Genomic DNA, 23,969 nt, shown 5'->3' with positions numbered 1-23,969 from the left:
AATTGGGCTTCCAATCTGGCCAGTAGGCATAGTGTGTTTATCTGAGTTTGTGAAGAGCCTCTGCTTTTCTGCAGGCTGATCTTCTGCTCTGTTAGCAACAGTCCTGGGTTTTTGCAGATGATTTTTGAACTACTTTAGATAAATAGTCAAATATCCCAGAATTGGGATGGTTCTGGCTCAATTGAACAGCCTACCTGATGCTCACCCCTGCCCCAGCTGCTTTCGCCCACTTGGATAGTTTGCCCTGCTGTGTCTGTGCCAGAGAGTGTGTGCTGCTTACCTCTCAGAGCCTCCTGGGATGTGTGGTACCAAAGTCCCAGAAACTTGAGGGACTTTATCTCACACTTCCTTCACCACCCTCTGTTCTCTCAGCCTCCTAGAGGTAAGGGAAAGCCATCCAACTGGAGGATGGTGTCCCTTAAGCTCAGTTTTCAAGGAGAGGCATGTGACCTCAAGTTATTGCACCAGGCATGCGGTGTAATGTGACAATATACACTCCACTTTTCAGAAGTACATCAGTTCCGTGAAAGCCTATAGTGTCTCTACTAGGGATCTCCTAACCCTCTCCCTTGCTCCAGAGATGATGCATCCCCCTTCCAGGTCTGTGTGACCTCAGGCACCTTGCTTGAGCTGTGGAGAACAGTGGCTGGTTCTGTGGAACTGAAAATTTTTTAAAAGGAAAAAAAAGCATCTGGATCCATATTAGTACCAGACAAGAGACAGAGCAGTTGAAAACCAGACCATTAAATATAAAATGGGACAACTGGCCATCTTAGTGAGCAATCAGTCAATCAATCATCATCATCAATCGTATTTATTGAGCGCTTACTGTGTGCCGAGCACTGTACTAAGCGCTTGGGAAGTACAAGTTGGCAGCATATAGAGACAGTCTCTACCCAACAGCGGGCTCACAGTCTAGAAGGGGGAGACAGAGAACAAAACCAAACATACTAACAAAATAAAATAAATAGAATAGATATGTACAAGTAAAATAAATAAATAGAGTAACAAATATGTACAAAGATATATACAGGTGCTGTGGGGAAGGGAAGGAGGTAAGATGGGGGGGATGGAGAGGGGGATGAGGGGGAGAGGAAGGAAGGGGCTCAGTCTGGGAAGGCCTCCTGGAGGAGGTGAGCTCTCAGTAGGGCCTTGAAGGGAGGAAGAGAGCTAGCTTGGCGGATGGGCAGAGGGAGGGCATTCCAGGCCCGGGGGATGACGTGGGCTGGGGGTCGATGGCGGAACAGGCGAGAACAAGGCAGTGAGGAGTTTAGCGGCAGAGGAGCGGAGGGTGCGGGCTGGGCTGTAGAAGGAGAGAAGGAGAGAAGAGCAGTCTAAGTTTTTATGATAATCCTCCCAGAAGGTGTTGGAAGGAAAGGTTGTGAATATTTCCAGGGAAAGGTTCGGGGAAAAACAAAAACTGTAGTGCAGGTTCTCAGATAGAAGGTAGTGTTCCAAGGTTTTGAACTTGGCAAATGAGAGTGTTTTCCATTTGCTATTAGCGAGCTCATCTTATATGCAGAGGAAAAAACTCTTAGATTTTTCTCTTTTGCTCAGATTCCTTTGGATTCTTTGGTGAAAACCCAGCTAGTAAGTTTGGCCTAGCAGCTTTGGTCAGAAAAAGCAATGATTGAAAATGATCAACAACTATGAGTAAAAGTATAGAACTCCCCCCTTCTAGACTGTGAGCCTGTTGTTAGGTAGGGATTGTCTCTGTTGCTGAATTGTACTGCCCACAACAAGCTTACAATCTAGAGGGAGAGAGGTTAATATAAGTGAATAAATTATAGATATATACATAAGTGCAGTGGGGCTGGGATGGGGGATGATTAAAGGGAGGAAGTCAGTGTGACGCATAAGGGATTGGGAGAAGAGGAAGAGAGGGCTTAGTCAGGGAAGGCCTCTTGGAAGAGATGTGCCTTCAGTGGGACTTTGAAGTAGGGGAGAGTAATTGTCTGTCGGATATGAGGAGAGACTACCTGACTGGAAAGGTTAGATGTGTTGGATGACCCTTTAGAAAGATGTCCACCTGTCTACATGTTTTGTTTTGTTGTCTGTCTCCCCCTTCTAGACTGTGAGCCCGTTATTGGGTAGAGACTGTCTCTATATGTTGCCAACTTGTACTTCCTAAGCGCTTAATACAGTGCATTCCACACAATAAGTGCTCAATAAATACGATTGAATGAATGAATGTCCAGGAGGGTAGCCATTACAAAGCTCCTCCAAATGTCCTGTTGCCCCTGTTGGAGTCAGAATGCCAGAGTTCCAATCCAGGAATGTCATTTCTTTTCTTCTTCATGTGGTTGGTGACCATGGTGCATTGTAAAATATTTTTTCATCCTAATCCATACTTGTCTAGTATAAAGTCCCTAAGGCCATCTGTTAAAACCTTGGACAGCTGAAGGTGCAGGGTAACCCAGTTTCATTCCCAGGTGATTGGGTCTCCTGCATTGACCCAGATTTGGTATAGGGGTCAGGTGGAGAGCAGGGTAACTTGGTTGGACAGACTCATTTGTTTTCCTTTAGACAGAGTTGATCTCAAAGCTGCCTGAGTTGATGATAAAGCTTTGCACCCTGCTGGCTCCAGCTGGCTCTTGCAGCCTCCCGTTCATCCCCTGTCATAGTTCGCTTGTTTCTGCTTAGATCATTTTTCTCCCTACCTTCTCTGTCCTCCCAGACTCCACTGGCCTCTGCCTTCCCTCCTCTTTCTATATTCCTAGGAATCCGGTGCAGGTTGGGTCCTTTGGAGTAGGGTGAAGCATTCCCAAGACATCACTCTGGTTCAAACTGTTTTCTCTATTTGTTTTCTCAACCTAACCCTTCTCTCTATGTTCCTGCTTAACGATGGAGTGCATGTGACTGCTACAGTGGCTCCTGTTGTTCATCCTAAGGATCAGTTGATGGCAATGTTGATTCACTTTGTGGAGCTCTGAAATTCGTCCCCTCGGAAATGGCGGGGGTCCCCTGGTGTGCCCTCAGTGTTTGCAGAAGGTTTTAGCACATAGCAGGGGTACACGGTATCCTGAGGGGACCACTCAAAGCAGTGTTGAGCCACTTCTTTTACTAAAGCTTGACACGGCCACTGTGTTGATTTCAGATAATAATAATAACAATGTTGGTGTTTGTTAAGCGCTTACTATATGCCAAGCACTGTTCTAAGAGCTAAGATAGATACAAGATTATTAAGTTGTCAAACTTGGGGCTCACAGTCTTCATTCCCATTTTACAGATGAGGTAACTGAGGCACAGAGAAGTTAAGTGACTTGCCCAAAGTCACACAGCTGACAAGTGGTGGAGCCGGGATTAGAACCCATGACCTCTGACTCCCAAGCCTGTGCTCTTTCTGCTAAGCCACGCTGCTTCTCTATCTGCAGATCGTCTGCAGCCACCTCTGAAAAATAAAATAAACTGAATCCCCTATCTTCCTGACCCCACCCCTTCTGATTATTGAGTAGCTACACAGAAAGCAGGAAGGCAATAGCCCGGAGAGGGAATTGACAACATTTTGCATTTGTTCAACTGCCCAGCGCTGCGTCAGGCTGTGTGCTCAGAGGAGCCCCTTTTCCATTCTGTAAAATGGCATCTTCCCAAGGAAGGTCATGTAGATTTGGATTTTAGACCTTGGATGATAGCCTTGGTTCTGGCATTGGATTATGTGAATTTACCAAGTGTGGCTGACAGTTATTGTGACTTCAGGCCTGGCTGAATATAAAGGGTTGTTCCAAGGGAGGAGATTCTGCCACATGGCTTGTGTTGCCCCTGGTAGCCATCCTCCTCCTTTTCTGTGCACAAAAGCCCTGCACATCCTCTAAGTGATCTGGATCATTAAACAAGTTTGTCGTTGTTGTTGTCTTACGCTGTCAAGAGGTGTCTGACCCATAGTGATGCCAAGGACACATCTTTCCCAGAATCGCCCCTGCTTTCACCTGCAATCATTCTGGCAATGGATCCGTAGAGTTTTCTTGGTAAAAATACGGAAGTGGATTATCATTGCCTCCTTCCATGCAGTAAACGAGTCTCTGCCCTCTACTCACTTCCATGCCACTGCTGCCCAGCACAAGTGAGTTTTGACTTGTAGCAGATTGCCTTCCACTCGATAGCCACTGGTCAAGCTAGCAATGGAATGGAATGGACAGGCCTCTGCTTGATTCTCCCTCCCATAGTCAAGACTGGTAAAATACTGGAAACTCTCCAGGTGTGATGCAATGCACAGATGGGTAGGTAGGTGTTACATAGGTAATCAATCAATTAATCATATTTATTGAGTACTTCCTGTGTGCAGAGCACTGTACTAAATGCTTGGGAGAGTATAATATGAGAGTTGATGGACACATTCTCTTCCCACAAAGAGCGTATAGTATAGGAGGAGTGACAGACATTAATATAAATAAATAAATTAATGATATGTACATGATTGCTGCGGGGCTGAGGGTGCTGTGTGAGTAGGAGTGTGTGTGTGTGTGTGTGTGTGTGTGTGTGTGTGTGTGTGTCACAGGGGCTCATGGGAGAAGTATGGAAGAGTTTTGTTTCCAGGTGGCGATGGCTGGGTGGCATCCATGTGGTGATGGGTAGTGTGCCTCAGTTGTTGGCTGGCGTTCCAGATGACATGGGCCCAGAGAGGGTACATATCTGCCACTGGACTGAAGAAACCACTAGGGGGGCTTTCCAGTGGGAACAATCTGAAACTCAGTTTGGATGTGTAGAGAGGGGTTACGCTGGGGACTGGTTGGGGGGTGCTGAGGTTAATGAGGGAGAAGGACGCCCCGGGTTCTTACTCCTGGGCAAGGCTATGGTTAATATGGGGGAGGGGGCTACACCTGACGGTGAGATGTAAGCTCGTTATGGAAAGGGAATGTGTCTGCTAATTCTGTTGTAGTCTCCCAAATACATTGTACAGTGCTCTGCCCATAGTAAGCGCTCAATAAATATGATTGATTGTTTGATTGATTGATTGAACTGATAGGATTTGGTGACAGATTGAATATGTGGATTGTGGATTGAGAAATAGCATGGGCTAGTGGGTTGAGCATGGGCCTGGGAGCCAGAAGGACCTGGGTTCTAATCCTGGCTCCGCTACTTGTCTGTTGTGATTTGTCGGGCAAGTCTCTTAGCTTCTCTTTGTCTCAATTACCTCATCTGTAAACTGGGGATTGACTGTGAGCCCCATGTGGGACAGAGATTGTGTCCAACCTGATTACTTTGTATCTACTGCAGTGCTTAGAACAGTGCCTGGCACATAATATGGGCTAGCATGTCTTAATGGAAAGAGCACGGGCTTGGGAGTCAGAGGTCATGGATTCTAATTCTGGCTCCATCACTTGTCTGCTGTGTGTCCTTGGGAAAGTCACTTCTCTGTGCCTCAGTTACCTAATCTGTAAAATGGGGACTAAGAGTGTGAGCCCCCTGTGGGACAATCTGATTACCTTGTATCTACCTCAGTGCTTAGAACAGTGCTTGGCACTTAATAAGCGCTCAACACATACCAACATTTTTATTATAAAAAATACCAAAAAAAGAAAAAAACTGAATGTGAGAGATGTCAAGGATAATGCCAAAGTTTATGGGCTGTGAGTCGAGGAGCACGGTGATGTTGTCTACAGTGATAGGAGAGACAAGGGGAGGACAGGATTTGGGTGGGAAGGTAAAGAGTTCTATTTAGGACATGTTTTGGACAGGTGTCGATGGGACACCCAAGTAGAGATGTACTGAAGGCAGGAGAAAATACAAGATTGCAGAGAAGGATAGAGATCAGGGCTGGAGGTGTAGAATTGGGAATCATCCATAGAGAGATGGTAGTTGAAGCCATGGGAGCAAATGAGTTCTCCAAAAGAGTGGGTGGAGAGGGAGAATAGAAGGGGAGCCAGAACTGAGTTTTGAGGGACTCCCACAGTTAGTGGGTGGGAGGCAGAGGAGGAGTCTTTGCAAGAGATTGAGAATGAGCAGTCAATAGACAAGAGGAGAACCAGGAGAGGGTGAATCTGCCCAATTTCAATTCAAAGGAGATCCCTTTTGTGCTCCACCCCTGCCTCCCATTCCCCTCTGCCCCCACCCACATTCCACCCCTATACCAGGGCTTGATGTCTCTTTTCGCTGTTGGGCAGAGACTTCCATTTTTCTCTCCCACATCCCTCCAGCAGGATTGATGGCCCTCCAGCAGGATAAAAGAATTATTGCCTCTCTCTTGCCCTCTCCCTTCTCCTACCCCTTTCCTTTGCCCTCAGAATAAAGAAGCAGGGCTGATAAGGTGGCTTTCCTGGACTAAAATCAGTTAGAATACATTCTGCTACTGGGCTTCCAGGTAAAGGAATAATGTTTACTCTGCCATCTCTCAATGATTTTGTCAGCAGGTTGCTATGTTACCATCATGGGGTGTGTAAGGACCATGCCTACCAAGGCTGTTATATTTTTCTTTTCCAAGCATTTAGTACAGTGCTTTGCATGCTGTGAATGCTCAAAAAACACAGTTGATTGAATGAGTGAGTATGAGAGCCTGAGAAAGCCCATGTGGTTGCATTCCCTTGTTGGTGGAGTTACGATGGCCAATATAACAATTGAAAAATTACTTTCTGTTAGGCCTTTCTTAGTAGGGAGAGGAGTACCATGTGGGACAGGGACACTGTCTTACCTGATTATCTTGTTTCTACCTCAGTACTTAGTGGAGTGTTTGGCATATATAATCTCTTAACATGTGCCATTAAAAGAAAAGAAAAACATTTGGCTTATTGTAAATTCTCAGGACAGAAAATGTAAGATTAACGAACAGAGATACACCCCAGGAAAATTCGCTAGCTATTTTTTTAAAATAGCTTTCCTGTAGAGCAGAAAGGTTCACTCCCCCTGAATGCACCTTCGGCATCAAAGGCAGCAATGCAGTGTCCCTTAAAATAACCACCACTTAAACTGATTGACAGCTATATTTAGTTATAGAACCAGGTTAATAATTAAAATCCAAGCTTGTGGTTGATTCTAGGTTCTTCTCACATTCTTGGGGGTGGGGAGCAGTGGTGGGGGCGATATGGGAAATTTAAATAAAACTCCCAGAAAATGTGTAAAGGAAGTACTCTTTATTAATTCTATCTGAGCCATGGTCTCTGCCAAAGGTATTCATAAGGCCATCACTGTAACCCCTTTGTCCTTGCAAATTTTAGTGATTTACAGTCTCTCTCTCTCTGTCTCTGTCTCTCTCTCTCTGTCTCTCTCTCTCTTTCTCTCTCTGTCTTCTACTTCCATCCCAGCCTCCCTCCTCTGCTTTTCCATAGGTCAGCAGTCAGAATTAGATTTGAGCGGGTGAGTATGGACTGGCTGATAAATCCTGGACTTGCTTTTTATATGCCGGAGGCCCTAGTGTAGGTTGGGTCAAGGGCACAGTGGTCACTGACTTCTTAAAAATGCATTCTGCATAGCCTAAAGGTTTAGGGTGATGCAATTCTCAGCTGTGAGCTTAATGTATCTGGGCCTTTATCCTCTGCATAACGGACCAGCGGGCTCATCCTCCCCTCCACAACTGCTTTGTATGTTGCATTAAAATAGATTTGGAAGAAACAAACAAAAATCATTTTGTTCTCATTTAGTCTGACTAAGAGGTCATTTTCTCCCCGCCAATATTTTCTAGTTAAATAAGTTTGAGTCCCCCAGGGTCCTCTGCCCCTGATCAGAAATCTGAGGCTTTTCTATATTTTCTGGAGTTAGATGCAGTAACTGTGAAATGGTTTTGTTAGGAAGGGGCACGGGGTCGATCTCCATACTGTCAGAGGGAGCAAGGCAATGAACTTCATCTGTAACTGATGGTAAATGATGAATCTGTCAGGACATCCAGTGGGCAGCTTCTAGGGAAAAAGGACTTTGATTGTAGCTGTCAGTCAAGTGGTTTTTCTGGAACCCAATGAATGAATTTGACTAATAAACCTGGAAACCTGGGATAATGAAACCAACTCCTGCCCTGCCTCCCACCCCAAACTGTTTAGTTTTGAAAGGAAGGGATGACTCTGTCTTTTAAAATTCCTAAGTTTCCTGACTGGATTCGTCCATGCATCTACAGTACCCCCTAGTTAATGCAAAGTTATTCCCATATACTCATTTCTTCCATAACGTGTGTTTCCACATCATATTTGTGCTAGAATTTGGGAGCATTTGTGGACAGGATGAGCCTATTCAGTGTACCACAGGACTCGGTGTTGTAAGAAGCAGTTGTATGCATGTATGCAGCCTCAGAATGGGCAATAACTGGAGTGCCAGAGCAAGACAACCACTCACACTCTATAGGAGTACTGAATGTACTCCAAATGCCTCAATTTGCAGAACAGGCAAACTTTGGTTCTTTCTTTTGTTTCCTGAGACTCTGGAACACCTCTCACAGTGGACAATATTAGAGGAGAGCCTGTTTATTTTCTGTGAAATTTGCCTGCTCAGATGTGGCAATTCAATAGGTCAGTAGGATTTTATGAGCATCTTCTGACCTTTACAAATTGCTAGAAAAGCTATTCCTGCAATTTTACAGTGGTGTTATGCAGGGCTTTGAGTTCTACAGAGGTAAGATGCCATGAGAATGTCTCATTTCTAATTCTTGAAAGATCTCCCAAAAGGTCTACTTCTGTCAGTCAATCGGTGGTATTTATTGAGCACCTATTGTGTGTTAAGTACTGAAATAAGCACTTGGGAGAGTACATTAAAATTAGTAGATGTGACCCCTACCCTTAATTACCTCACAATCTAGCTAATGACTATGTGCCACGGGTCCCTTACTGTGTGTTTTCTTCTATTGCACTCTCCCAAATGCTTAATACATTGTTTAGAACTCAGGGACATGATAAAGGCTATTGATGAATGGATTGATTAGTCATTACTCCTGCGATTGGGCTTTTGGCGGGACCAAGACACATATTTTGTTGATTGGGGGTTGCTGAGGTGTGTCCTGATCTCTAGAACAGGCATGAGATTGTCACCAGACAGAAGGATTTGGGGGTGAACAAAGTCCCCCATTATCCTATTTCCATTGGAACCCAAAAGCTCTCTGTGAAAGCTGTGAGATGTCCATATCTTTAGACTATAAGCTCATTGTGGGTAGGGAATGTTTCTGTTTATTGTTATGTTGTACTCCTCAAAGTGCTTAATACAGTGCTCTGCACACAGTAAGTGCTCAATAAATATGGTTGAATGAATGAATAGCTGCCTGAATCTCTCATCAGATTGTGACCTCTAAGAAGGCAAGGACTAGGATTTGTTTTAACTTAACGGCCAATCTCACTGTGTTTCTCCTCTTCCTGGCCTCCTTGAGGTTGCTGGGAGAGTTATGATGATAGAATGGACAGGATTTGGTGGCTGACTGAATATGTGGGCTGAAGGTGAGAGAAAGTTAGGAATAATACCTTAGTTGTGGATTTGTGAAACAGGAAGGGTGGTGGTGCTGTCAACAGTAATAGGGAAGTGTCGGGGAAGACAGGCTCTGGGAGGGAAGACAAGGAATTCAGTTTTGTGCTGTTTTTGCTTTCGTTTCCTTGATAAGTTTGAAGTGATGGTGGGACATCAATCAATCAATGATAGTTATTGAACACTTACTGGGTACTGAGCATTGTACTAAGCAATTGGGAAAGTACAATACTTCAGAGCTGGTAGATGCAGTCGTTCCCGCAAGGAGCTTAGAGTCTGCAGAGGAGCTTACAGTCTTAGGAAAGATGTACTGAAGCCAGGAGGAGAAGTGAGATTGCAGAGAATGAGAGAGGTCTGGAGTAGTGAGGTAGATTTGAGAGCCATCCAGATGGAGGTGGTTGTTGAAGCTGTGGGATCAGGGCCCCAGAACTGAGCCTTAAGGGATCCCCAAAGTTAGAATGTGAGAGGCAGAAGAGGACCTGGCAAATGAGATCAAGAAGAAGCAACCAGAGACATAGGAGGAGAACCAGGAGAGGACAGTAGCAGTGAAACCAAGATGAGATGATAGTGTTACTGGGAGAAGAGACTGTCCACAGTGTTAAAAGCAGCTGAGAGGCCAAGGAGGATTATGATGGAGTAGAGGCTCTTAGATTTGGTGTGGAGGAGGAGGAGGTCATTGGTGACTTTGGAGAGAACAGTTTCAGTGGAGTCAAGAGGGCAGAAGCCAGTTTTGAAAAGGTCAAGGAAGGAGTTGGAGAGGAATTGGAGGCAGCATGGACAATGACACTAAAAAATCACTTTGAAAGTCAGAATGTACCAACAGACAAACTGACAAATCTAAAACAATTGATGGATTATAATGTCGATTTCCCTTGGTCAATCAATCAATCAATCGTATTTATTGAGCACTTACTGTGTGCAGAGCACTGTACTATGTGCTTGGGAAGTACAAGTTGGCTGTTCCTCTGAATTAGGTACCTACATAGAATCCATGGGCTGTGTGAAGTATAATTATTTCAGGATGGGTAGTATCAGTTCATCCAGGCAGCATTCCTGTGACTCATCCTCGTGTTAAAACTATCTCCTTTCGTTCCTCTTGGGAAAGTAGTAGCTGGACCAGACAGTTTCTGTCACCTTACACACGGGGCTGGAATCCCAGCATGACCAGAGCCACCTCCAGATCCTTAGCTTATGCTGCCCAAGGAGTTCAGTATTCCTCTTGAGTGACCAAAGTTCTGCCTGGAGAACTGCTCTACACTGCAACCCTGTGATCAGTGCAGTACTTCCACGGCAACTGGGGTGCCCGTTCACAAAACCACTGCCGTGGAATTGCTCCAATCTGGGAATCTTGGATGGGTTCTGCCTGAACATCCCATGTTCATATGCCCATCTCTCCCCCTCTTCCCCCTCTCCATCCCCCCCGTCTTAACTCCTTCCCTTCCCCACAGAACCTGTATATATGTATATATGTTTGTACGTATTTATTACTCTATTTATTTATTTATTTTACTTGTACATATCTATTCTATTTATTTTATTTTGTTAATATGTTTGGTTTTATTCTCTGTCTCCCCCTTCTAGACTGTGAGCCCACTGTTGGGTAGGGACTGTCTCTATATGTTGCCAACTTGTACTTCCCAAGTGCTTAGTACAGTGCTCTGCACACAGTAAGCACTCAACAAATATGATTGACTGATTGATTTTTCCAGAGTGGAGTATGGCACTAAAATAGAGAGCACAGCTTCGTAATGTGGCATTACCTGGCATTCTTATCTGCATGGAATACACACACACACGCACACATGCACACATACATATAGTTGTCCTTTCTGCTCGTAGAAAATGCCACTGACGGCCCAATTTACTTACAGGGTTGTGTGTGGCTGAAAAGGCCACAGTGGGATATACAGTGCTGATAGCTCTGTGCTCACACAAAGACTGTCCCTTGCTGTGTTGTCATATTTGTGCTGTTTTTGCTTTTGTTTCCTTATGTTCCAATCGACACAAAACTTCAGTACTAAGAGAGCCACTCATTTCTTGATGACAATACACCAGGCCTGTCTGCTCCCTGGCTACTGACTCATGATTATCATCATTATTATGATTATCATTATATCTCTTAAAGTGCTTACTCTGTGTCCAGCACTGTTCTAAGCACTGGGGTAGATACAATTTAATCAGGTGGGACACAGTTCCTATCCCACTTGTGGCTCAGAGTCCAAGTGTGGGGAAGAACAAAAATTGAATTCCCATTTTACAGATGAGACCACTGGGGCACAGAGAATTAAGTGGATTACCCAAGGTTACATAGCATGGGCAGAGCTGGGATTAGAACCCAGATCCTCTAACACCCAAGCCCATATGCTTTTCACTAGGCTACACTCCTGGGAAATAGCATCACTTGAAGCTTTGTTTTTCTATATCCTTAAAATGCTTGCTTGGCTCTCCTTGCTTTTGGTTCTCAACCTCCGGTCACCATACAACAACTGTTAGGGTATTCTTAGAACATGGAACAAAGATAATGTAAAACTCCATTTTAATGCACAAAATAGGAGGTTTTTTTATAAATGTCACATCTCTGTTGTATTGAACAAGAACATTTTGTAGGAAAACGCTTTTCTTTTAAGGAAAAGATTTCACACTCATTCACTGGTGTGGAGGTCTCAGATATTCTGTCCTCATCTCTTCAGTGTTGATGAGGGGCTACTGTTCCTTGCCTATCCTCAGTGTCCACTGGCCACCAGGGATGTGACTGACATAGAAGGAGCCTTTCACTCGGGTTGCTGGGCCTACTCTTGCTATGGTCCTACCTGCCCCTGGTGGGGCAGGCTCATAGGTAGCATCTCTGAGATAGCCATGATTGTGAGAGAGGAGGTAAGGTTTTAGGGGGGGGTGGTTCCTAAAATAATAATAATAATAATAATAATGGCATTTATTTAGTGCTTACTATGTGCAAAGCACTGTTCTAAGCACTGCAGAGGTTAAAAGGTGATCAGGTTGTCCCACGGGGGGCCTCACAGTTTCAATCCCCATTTTACAGATGAGGTAACTGAGGCACAGAGAAGTTAAGTGATTTGCCCAAAGTCACACAGCTGACAGTTCGCGGAGCAGGGATTTGAATCCATGACCTCTGACTCCAAAGTCTGTGCTCTTTCCACTGAGTCACGCTGTTTCTCCATACAATCCCTGTCCACAAGGAGCTTACAATCTACAGGGGAAGAAGACATTAAAATAGATTTCAGTTGGGTTAATAGAGCATAAAGATAGTTACTTATGAATATACTTACATTCCCTTAGACCATCCCTCTTGGAGGAGATGTGATTTTAGGAGGGTTTTGAAGATGGGAAGAGTAGTAGATTGTCAAATTTCTACAGGGAGGAAGTTCCAGGCCTAAAAGAGGATGTGAGCAAATGGTAGATGGAGAGACAGACAAGACTAGGGTACAACAGAGAGTAGACTGGTTTTAGAGGAGTGGAGTATGGGGATGGTGTTGTATTAGGAGTTCATCGAGGTCATTAATTCAGTCATTAATTCAATCGTATTTATTGAGCACTTACTGGGTACACAGCACTGTACTAAGCACTTGGGGAGTACAAATTGGCAACATAGGAGGAAGCAAACTGATTGAATGCCTTAAAGACAATGCAAAGGAGTTTCTATTTGATGCAGAGGTGGATGGGCAACATTGGCGTTTTTTTTGAGAAGTTGGAGATGTGGACTAAACATTTTTTAGAAAAATGATCCAGGGAGCATAGTGAAGTAAGGAACAGAGAGAGGAGAGAGAAGAGGCTGGGAGGTTGGTAAGGAGGTTGATGCAGTTTCAAGGTGGGCAACGGTAAGTGCTTGGATTAGTGTGATAGCAGTTTGGAGAAGGGCAAGACTCTAGAGATGTTGTGAAGGTAGAATCAACAGGATTTAATGTCAGATTGAATATATGGGTTGAATGAGAGAGATGACTTGAAAATAATGTCAAGGTTACAGGCTTGTGAGTGGAGGATGATATTGCTCCCTTCAGTCTAGGTGAGTACAGGATTTAGTCGGGAAGATGAGGAGTTCTGTTTGGGACATGTTAAGTTTGAGGAGTCAGTATGAAATCCAAGTAGAGGTGTCTTGGAGGCAAGAGGAAATGTGAAACTGCAGAGGAGAGAGGACAGGATTGGAGAGGTAGATTTGGGAGTCATCCATTTAGAAATAGTAGTTGAAACCATGGGAACGAATGAGTTCTCCAAGGGGATAGGTGCAGGTGGAGAATAGAAGGGGTCAGCGTGGCTTAGTGGAAAGAGCACGGGCTTGGGAGTCAGAGGTCATGGGTTCTAATCCCAGCTCCTCCACTTATCAGCTGTGTGACTTTGGGAAAGTCACTTAACTTCTCTGTGCCTCAGTTCCCTCATCTGTAAAATGGAGATTAAGACTGTGAGCCCCAAGTGGGGCAACCTGATTACCTTGTAGCCCTCCTAGAGCTTAGAACAGTGCTTGGCACATAGCACTTAACAAATACTATTATTATTATTATTAGAGGGTGGGAAGTGAAGGGGGAGCCTATGAAAGAGACTGAGAAGCAGCGGTCAGAGAGGTAAAAGGAGAACCAGAAGAAGACAGTGTCACTGTTATGTTGTATTCTCCCAAGCACTTAGCACAGTGGTCTGCACCTAGTAAGTGCTCAAAAAGTATGACTGATTGATTGAAGCCAAGGTTACATAATTTTTCCAGGATAAAGAGGTAGTGCAGTGTTGAAGGCACTAGACCGGTTGAGGAGAATCAGAGTAGAGAGAGAAGTCATTGGAGTTGGAAAGAAAGAGGTCATGAAAAATAAGAAACAAATTTGGTTGGTAGTTTAGCTTTATATTTGTTTTCAAATTAGAAACAGGGTTGCCTAGTGAGTAGAGCACAGGCCTGGTAGCCTGAAGGACCTGAGTTCTAATCCCAGCTCTGTCACTTGTCTGCTGATTGACCTTAGGCAAGTCACTTACCTTCTCTGTGCCTCAGTTCTCTCACCTGTAAAATGGAGATTGACAGAGCCCTATGTAGAACGGGGACTGTGTCCACCCTGATTAGCTTGTATCTACCCCAGTGGTTAGGACAGAGCCTAACGCATAGTAAGCACTTAACAAATACCATTAAAAAAAGGTTGTGCAATTGACATATTCAGTTAGATTTATTATTCATTACTATTCAGAGTAATTCTCCTCTATTTCTAACTCTCGTGTAATCATCATTTAGGGGCTGCTCATCTTTCCAATTCAATGAGAAGGTCCTTAGGGACAGGGATCATGTGCTGTACTGCTTTGTAGTTCCCCAAACATACAGTGTTCTGCACACAGGGTGTGCTCAATCCACAGTTTTCCGTTTACCCCTTTTCTGTTTGTCTTCAGTTAGCAGAATGTGATTTGCACCTTGAGCAGGATATAGAGAGAAGTACTGAAACTGTCCCTGGAGCGCAATGAAATGCTACAACAATCATTATGTTTTCATCAGTCCATCTTTGCTGAGATTCTGACAGCAGGCTGTTTTCATACAACATAGTCATAATTCAAACATATGGTAATTTTGAAACACTTTCTGGGTACCAAGCACTGTGCTAAGTACTGGAGTGGACACAGGATAATTAAATTATCTAATTATATAGAATGTAAGCTTGTGTAGGCAGGGAATGTGTTTATTAACCCTGTTGAATTGTTCTCTCCCAAGCAATTAGCCCATTTTTGGGTAGGGATTGTCTCTGTTGCCAAATTGTACTTTCCAAGCGCTTATAAAGTGCACTGCACACAGTAAGCACTCAATAAATATGATTGAATGAATTAGTGCACTGCTCTGAACACACTAAAGGCTCAGTAAATACTATTGATCGATTGATTGTATTCAGTCCTGGTCCCATGAGAGGTTCATAGTGTGAAGGGTCTAGGTAGAATATGACATGATTTGTTATTTCATTGGATATTTCATTCTTCTAGACTGTGAGCCCGTTGTTGGGTAGAGACTGCCTCTATATGTTGCCGATTTGTACTTCCCAAGTGCTTAGTACAGTGCTCTGCACACAGTAAGTGCTCAATTAATACGATTGAATGAATGAATTGGGTAGGATCATTCTTTCCAACCCCCCAACACCCAACAACAACAACAAAAATCCCCTCATACTCCCCAGCCTCCAACCAAACTCCAAGCCCAAATCTCTCAGGCTTAAAGTAGTAATGGTGGCTTCAGAAATTTGCTGTTCCTTGCCATTCTGTATGACATCATTATATTATGCTGGACATACTGCGTTACATGATGTCATACTGAAGTCTGTCTGAATCTAAAAGCCTGCAGTGTTTCTCCAAGGGGTCCCCAACCTCCTTCTTCCACCCCTTCCACCCCAGAGCTATCATGTTCCCTTCTAAGTCCCAGTTCACAGAGGAGAGGCATCTGATTTTGGGGGAGGGGAGCTGAGTGCTTTCAGTCTTTCAAGTGCTGCTGCTCTCTTTGACAATGCATCCTGAGGTAGGTGTCTTTCCTGCTAACTATCTTACAGTGACCCTGCTCCCTGCTAAAAACAGGCACTCTGGGAGGCGCATTCATTCTTTCAGGCCTCTAGAGCATTGAAGTGGAGGATGCAGCAGAATAGTGTGGCTCTCTTGGAGGAGGGACTTTGAGACGATGGCTGATACGAAGGGAGAGCCAGGCCCAGTGGGTCACGGATTTGGCTATCCCACAACTAGGGACCATGTTTCCGTGCCCAAGTTGTGGAAGAAACCACTGGTCACCCCTATTATTGTCCCCACACTGTGGAAAATTTGCTGCTATCTGCTTGATTGTGGAATCTCAAAAAACCCGCTATAAACGGCACGTCAGTTTGGTTGGTTTGCCCATCCTGTATCATAAAAGTTCATTTAATCAAATAGGAACTCCTCACCATGGCTCTAAAGCACTCAATCACCTTGCCCCCTCCTACCTCACCTCGCTACTTTCCTACTGTAAGCTCATTGCGAGTAGAGAATGTGTCTTATATTGTACTCTCCCAAGTGCTTAGTACAGTGCTCTGCACATAGTAAGTGCTCAACAAATACAATTGACTGATTTAATATGTCCCTGTGGTAGGTAGAAACAGATTCTACAGTTTTCACAGTGCGAGTCCTACATTTAACAGTGTCCTGAAAAGTGGAGGCAAAACCCAATGTTGTTTGCACTCTGCAGAGATGTTCTGTCCTGCAGTCACAGGCTGCAGTGTAATCCCAATCAGCCATTTCACATTGCTTGCCTCTTGAAAGGGGGGCTAGATGAGAGATTGTGGATGGCTCAGCCCAAGCCTCACCCCTACTCGAAAACAACTTAAGCACATATCCTTACTGTCTAACAGTGACCCTACTCCCTGCTACAAACAGGCACTCTGGAAGGAGCATTGGTTTAGCATTAGATCAACATGAGTTTGTCCCCTTCCCTTCCTTCTCAGGGAAAAAGTCCAAACCAAGAAGTGGGCCCAGGACATTGGTCATTCAATTGCCAGTGAGGCCTCAGGGACACCGGATGGCCCCTGAGAGTCCGAGCAGCTATTTAGGAACACACTGCTCTCCTTGGATAAGGGAGGGGCTGGAAAAGCTGTTTTAAGCCTCACCAAACCCCAATTCGTTCACATGATTAAACTTCAATCTTGAGGTGCAACTTTTGATGGTGTCTCCCATCAGCAACGAAGGCTGAATCTCAGGTCTGAGACTTTGGAACCAAGCGCCTGGTGGAAGGATTTGATTTTGAGTGCTTGTGCTTTGCCCAGCATCACTTGTTCTTTGTCAGCTATGTTCCCATTTTACAGTTGAGGTCGGTGAGGCGCAGAGCAGTCAAGTGACTTGCCCAAGGTCACACAACAAAGAAGTGACAGAGCGGAGATTAGAACCCAGGTCCTTCTGACTCCCAGGCCATGCTGTTTCTCAGTGTTAGGGTCACTTCAGCCACAAATGGGTCCTAATGTGTCCCTAATGTGGGACAGGGATTGGGTCCAACACTATTCGTTTGTATTCAGCCCAGCATTTAGTACAGTGCCTGGCACATAGTAAATGCTTAACAAAATAGAGAGGGAGGAAATGAGTGGGAGAGAGGAAATTAATTCGTAGACCTGTGTGTTATATGCTGTAAACACACCTCCATTTGTTGCACTAAGAGACCCCTTAGAAGTTTGACCAGGTCAGTGATTCCCCCAATTTACCACCAGGATGTAAAGTTATTAATTTAGCATAATAAATCAGAGGAAGGAGGAAAGAGTAATATTGATACATGTTGAGGATTTGCTTTTTGCTGAGCACTGTGCTAAGTGCCAAGACAAAGCCAACACAGTCCCTGCCCCAGAAGGATAACAATCTGTGCAAGGAGGTGAACACAGGATAAAAAATAATCTTTCTGGCCATCTCAGAAACCAAAAAGAAGTCAAGAAAAATCCTTCCTTCCATAGCGCGGAAGCCTTCATTTTTCTGGCAGCACAGAGAGAGAAAAAAATAATTGTTTCACCGCCAGTTTCCTATATTTAAGTTGCAAACATCTCTACCGGGAAAGTCCTGGGCCTGTAAATGAAAAGTAGGTCTCTGAGACCCAAAAGGGCTGAAAGGGAAGTTTTTTGGGTCCCCTTGTAATTGAGGACATGAAATACTAGAGTCCAGCACCATTTAGAGCTGGCCGAGGAGCCCAGCTCTGTCCTTTGCCAAAGTCGGGTCACATGTCTGTCTGCATGGATAGAAGTAGAAGAGTGAGTGAGCATGGAGCCAGCCAGCAGGTTGGCTCACCTTTTCAGTGTTTGCAAGCTGGTACTTCCAGAGTTCTTGAAGGGGCTCCAGGTGTTGTCTTTGAAAGGGTAGGAAAAAGATTCCACTTAGCAATGCGGATCTGTTTCCACAATTTTGGGAGACATGATCCTTCATCCGTAGCAATGTGGCTGTTTCTGGTTGCATTCTCTAGGCACTCTGGAGCGGCATGAAACGGGAGATGGGGCAAAGGCCATCCTGAACTCCTGTGAGGATGCAGAGCTGGTATTACCTGAATCCGGCCTCCCGGGAGCCTTGGACCCTCACCGGCCAAAGAATGCTGAGCCCAAGTCCCCCAGCTCCCACAGACTTGGCCCACTTTCATCACCCATTTCTCATGCAGAGAAGTCTTTGCGGAAGGTAAGTGAAAAGCTGATGGCTGGATCTCTAGGCCAGTCGATGACATTAGGGAGAAACAATGTGGTAATAAAAATCATATTTAAAATGCAGCTCTGTAGACAGGAAAGTTCAAAGAGCTACATATTCCAGGCATCGCACCAAATGGTCAGAATGAATTAGGGGAAGATTGTGAGCGATGTGGCGATACACTGGCCGTGGCCTAAATGGGCCATTTGTTGCAATTACTCGATGCCATTTTTTTTTCCAGTTTGGCTACTGACTCAATCTAGTGCTGACTCTATTCTGGGTGGTTGTCATAAGGCAATTTTGGGGAAGGGAAAAAAATCCTAAATTTTTAATTATTCCCAATAAAGATTCTTAGAACCTTTGGAGTTAGCCCTAGGTGCCAATTCCATGTGTTGGGAGGGAAAGTCAGGGAAAGTCGGGGGAGAAGAGGCAGTGACCACCACAGTTGGCTGAGCCCTCCCAGGCTCTCAGCCATCCCAGGCTTCTGACGAGGTCTGATGGCTGTCAATCAGGCCTAAAAGACTTAAATGGTGACTCTAAGGCCTGTTTGCTCTTTGTGGCTGGTCCAGTTCCTTTCTTCTTTTGGCCTCTGCCTTCAAAATGAAAAGTTGGAAACTATATATGTAGAAGTAAAACCCAGGCAATCCATCAATCGATGGTACTTATTAAGCACTTACAGAGCACTGTACTAAACACTAGGGAGACTACAATACAATACAGCAGATATGTTCCCTGCCCGCAATGAGCTTAAACAGTCTAGTGATGAGCTTACAAGTGTTAGCCAGGGAAACAGTGGAGAGAAGAAGGGTGTATATGTGTTTACTTATCATTCTTCGCTCTCTGCTGTGACTATGGGGTACCATTTGTTGCCTAGGGTCCCAAATCCTGGCATAAATGAGCACTTACCTAGTGAAGAAAGGAGCAGGAGTATCCTGCATTGGTTCATGTTAATATCCTGCCAGACCACTCAAAGAGTTAGGGCAGAGATTGCAGGACACCTCCAGGAGATTCGGTCCAGTACGTTTTGGACAGCATGCCCTGCTTGCTTTTTGGATGGGAGGAGTTGCCCTGTCCATCACTTGAGTAGCCTGGGGCAGCTCACGGCCACATGTCCCCTTGCAGTTGGGCATATCACCTGTGGGAGGTTGTTACTTGCTGGCTCTGTACTAGGCCCCAGGCCGAGAGGTAAAATGGGGTGCCTTCTGGGCTCTGTGCCAAAACTCGCACGTCCCCTCTCCCCCCAGCTTCTCCAACCAGGTGGCCATGTGGAAAAAATCCTCTCCACTGAGAATTGTTGCAAACTCTAAACCATCTTCTCAGATACAGAAAGCATCATGGAATGATGACAGAGGATCCCAGCACTGTAAGAGTTTATACCATTATGTTTGGAGAGAGGCACAGGTCCTGCTGCTCCACCATAGCTAAACCTCAGCTGAGCCTCACTTCCGTGGGGGACGGACTTGTTCCTGGGTGTTCCCACACATGCGTGGTTTGCACTGTGGTCTCCTGGGATGTGTAGTCCCAGGGAACTCACAATGACAACTACACATGTGTCAGCGGTGATGAGGGGGTTGCCACATTCATTTGCCTACTTGCCTGAGTAACCCTGAAGTGGAAGCTCTCCGTTCCAGGAATATTTCATCAGATCCAGTCAAGGGTGCTGAACAAAACACTGTCATTAGGCCTGGAACACCAGAGTTGGAGGGAGAACCAAGCTCTCAACAGGCTGGGAAATTATTTATTTAGCCCTAAATCCTGCATAGGCAACGGGTGATGAGTATCTCTAGGTGGGTGTGACCCCTGATGGGTTTGCGGCTGTGATGTATCACTCTGTTTATTCTAGCCCACACCAGGGTGGCCTGGTAGGCTGAGTCCATGCTGGGTACTGACAGTCTCTGCCCACAGCGAAGTGTTTTTACTGTGACAAAACCACCCCACCACCTGTGTCTCGCTCATGATACCTGGTTCCCCTGACACACCAGGTGACATTGAGAAGACTGAATTTGACTCCCAATCCCCCAGGATGGTGGGGAGGGTGTACAGATTCCCCATGGGAGTTCTGGGTCAGAGCACCCTGGCTCCAAAACCTTCCCTCCAGGACAAGCACAGGGGATGGTCAGAATTGAACCAGCTTCCGAATCACCATTCAGCTTCTCAGGCCTTACCATCTGGCTGAGCACCGGGCTTTTCATCCCTTCTCTGCCCCTTATCTGTTGTGTGACTTTGGGCAAGACTCTGCCTCTCAGTTTCCCCATAAGTAAAGTGGTAATTAATTGCTATCTTTGAGCTCCATCTAGGACAGAGATGGTATTCATTCATTCATTGTCGTATTTATTGATAACTTACTGTGTGCAGAGCACTGTACTAAGCGCTTGGAAAGTACAAGTTGGCAACATATAGAGACGGTCCCTACCCAACAACGGGCTCACAGTCTATAAGGGGGAGACAGACAATAATCTAACGTGGTGATCATGTATCTACCCCTGCACTTAGTACAATTCTTGGCACACAGTAAGTGCGTAACAAACACCACATATAATCTGTGCCATGTTTCTTTCCAAAGTGTGGTTCCCTCTGCCATTTTAGAAAATGAGCATCGCCTTATTGCCCTCACCACCACTGTTATATCCGGGAGAGTCTGTTGTTTTCCTCCTTAGTGGTATTCTGAGCCCTGCTGCTGGTCCATTGGAAAGAGCACTGCTCTGGGAATCCAAAGGCCTGGATTCTAGAGCTGGCTGTGCAATTAGGGAAATACCTGCTGAGGTCATGCCATCAGCTGTGAAGGTTTCAGACCAAAGGACTACGTCGAGCCCTCTGTATGGTGGACAGAACCAGCAGGAATCCTGATAATAGGTGGCTAATGGGAGCATCCACTTATCTGTCAATCAATCAGTGATACTTATTGAGCACTCACCGTGTACAGAAGCAGCGTGCCCTAATGGATAGAGCAGGGGCCTGGGAATCAGAAGGAACTGGGTTCTAATCCCAGCTCCACCACTTGTCTGCTGTGTAACTCTGGGCAAGTCACTTCACTTCTCTAAGTTTCCGTTCCTTCATCTGTAAAATGGGGATTAAGACTGTTAGCCCTATGTGGGACAGGGACCACGTCCAACCTGATTATCTTGTATCTACCCCAGTGTTTAGAACAGTGCCTAGCACATAGTAAGTGCTTAACAAATAGCACCTATTGTTATAGAACACTGTACTAAGCACTTGGGGAAGTACAATACAGTTAAGTTGGTAGACACAATCTCTGCCCATGAAGAGCTTATAAATCTGCAGGGGGGAAAGGTCTACAGGCGACGGCCTGCCAGGCTGATGCTGTGCAGTCACTAGAACCGTAAATGCACGCTGCTTGAAAGGAACCTTTACGTGTACATCATGATGTGATTTACCCCTGCCCACCTATGTGGTTGGATAAAAGGAGGAAGTGAGGAGCAGAACTGCTTGCAGAATTTGTAATTCTTTGACAAAGTGCCTCCCATTTACTACAGAACCATCACCTCTGGACATCCTACCCTGTCAAGTGATCCTGCCTCTGCTGCTTGTGCTGGGTGTGTGTCCCCTGGAGACTGGCCAGCTCTCCTTGTCCTTTAAATCACCTCCATGCCCAGCCCAGAGAAGCAAATGCTTAAAGGATATTAATCATTGTAAGATTCCTGGAGGGACACAGTCAGAGTGGCAAGGAGTAGGTTTTTGGTCCTTCCACTGAGGTTTCCCCTTTCCACTAGTTAGGACAAGAGGGAACCAAGCCAAAATGAAAGGAGGAGGAATTCAAGTTAGACCTGAGGAAGGGCTTGTGAGGGCTGGTTTGTGAGCCTCTGGAATCCTTTCCCAAGAGAGGTTGTGGAAGTCCTCCCTGAATATTTTAGGGTCACAGGGTAGAGAAGTAACTCTGTAAATAGTTTAAGAGGACATAGGGAAGCAGCATAGCTCAGTGAGAGGAGCCTGGGCTTGGGAGTCCGAGGTCATGGCTGCTAATCCTGGCTCCGCCACTTGTCAGCTGTGTGACTTTGGGCAAGTCACTTAACTTCTCTGGGCCTAAGTTACCTCGTATGTAAAATGGGGATTAAAAAGTGTGAGCCCCACTTGGGATGACCTGATTACCTTGTACCCGCCCCCCCCCCCCCCCCCCAGTGCTTAGAACAGTGCTGGGCACATAGTAAGCGCTTAACAAATGCCATCATTATTATTATTATTATAGGGGGATGGACTAGATGATTCAGGGTTGCTACAAACCCATTTAGGTGACCAAGCTTCATCCCACGGCCTTGGATTTGAGGGTACCCACTAACATGCTCATCATCGGCAATGGCCTGTCTGCCTATAGAATGAGTCAGCCCCTCTACTTACAGTCATTTATTCATTCAGAAAAGCTCTCTGCTTGTATTCATTTTACTGGATTTGAGAAAGTATACATTTGAGCTTGTCCCTGCCCCTCTGGGTGTTTACGAGAATCCAAATATGTACCTGGACCAAATACGTATTCAGGATGCATTTGAATTGAGATGTAGTGTACCAAAGACAACATGGTACTTATTTCTGACCTCTACCTGACCTCAGGGTGATGTCTAAAGTTGCTTCTGGTGCCATTTGCTGTAAAGTCTTATTAGACCATTATCCAGCTAAGCAACTTGCAAAGCAGATGGTGCTTTGATGGTGCAGGCTACTGACACAAAATCCGGTCCACTCTTACCTTATCAACAGGAATATATGTCCATATTTATGTAAGTAGATACACATAATATATGCATCTGGGCTTCCACGTGCCCTTATTTTTCAGATGAAAAAACCTTAAGATTAAGGAAAGTCTTGCCAAGGGCTGGAGATGAGACATTCAGATAAAAGGGCACATTCTATTTGAGTATTCATTGCTCTAAAGCAACAGATACACAGCAGTGTAGAGACAGGTTTTTGAGATCGTTATACTGGAATGTTAACTTTCAATTAATGGAGTTGGCACACTCTGGAAGAGAACAAGTTGTTTGTTTTGTCAAAATTCATGATGATGTCATGTTTAATTCTTCATGTAACGTGATGGTTTTCACACTTAGCCTTTCAGTAATGTAATTTAAAAAGAAATGATTTTGTAATTTTGTTTCTCCAAAGTGGCTAAGTGTGACTTGTACCCACGTTTCCCAGACAGGTTTACTCTGTTATAAATATGTTTTCCTAACTGATAGACTATTGTGCTGGAAATAACCCGCTCTTTAAAAAGCACAGACTAAGGGGTTTGATTCAGCTGTGGACAGTAATGGCTGGCTAATGTGATATTTATATTTGCATCTGCTGGTCCCACATTTTAAATGTAATGTGCTGTTCTCCAGTCTCTGATGCACAACGTCTGCTCTGGTTGACTTTCCAAATGGAGTTGGAATTCATGCTAAATTGCCTTTCAGAAGTGAGTGAAAAGAACTTGACTTCACCAAGAGTAGTGCCTCATTTGCATTTTATATCCACCCAGCCGATGAGGT

The 23,969-nt window shown here is 45.0% G+C and overlaps 1 protein-coding gene across 1 annotated transcript in view; it reads left to right on the top strand.

Moving 5' to 3' along the window:
- Positions 1-23,969, top strand: part of WDR72 (WD repeat domain 72) — a 203,930-nt gene that overhangs the window by 47,451 nt on the left and 132,510 nt on the right. Inside the window, exon 13 of the mRNA XM_038750044.1 lies at positions 18,284-18,489. Within this exon, the coding sequence (XP_038605972.1) occupies positions 18,284-18,489 (206 nt within the window). The remainder of the gene's footprint in view (positions 1-18,283; positions 18,490-23,969) is intronic.

This window comes from Tachyglossus aculeatus, chromosome 8 (assembly GCF_015852505.1).
Source record: "Tachyglossus aculeatus isolate mTacAcu1 chromosome 8, mTacAcu1.pri, whole genome shotgun sequence".
Classification (NCBI taxonomy): Eukaryota; Metazoa; Chordata; class Mammalia; order Monotremata; family Tachyglossidae; genus Tachyglossus; species Tachyglossus aculeatus.
The sequence above is the reverse complement of the archived record's forward strand: the minus strand, read 5'-3'. Positions and strand labels throughout refer to the sequence as shown.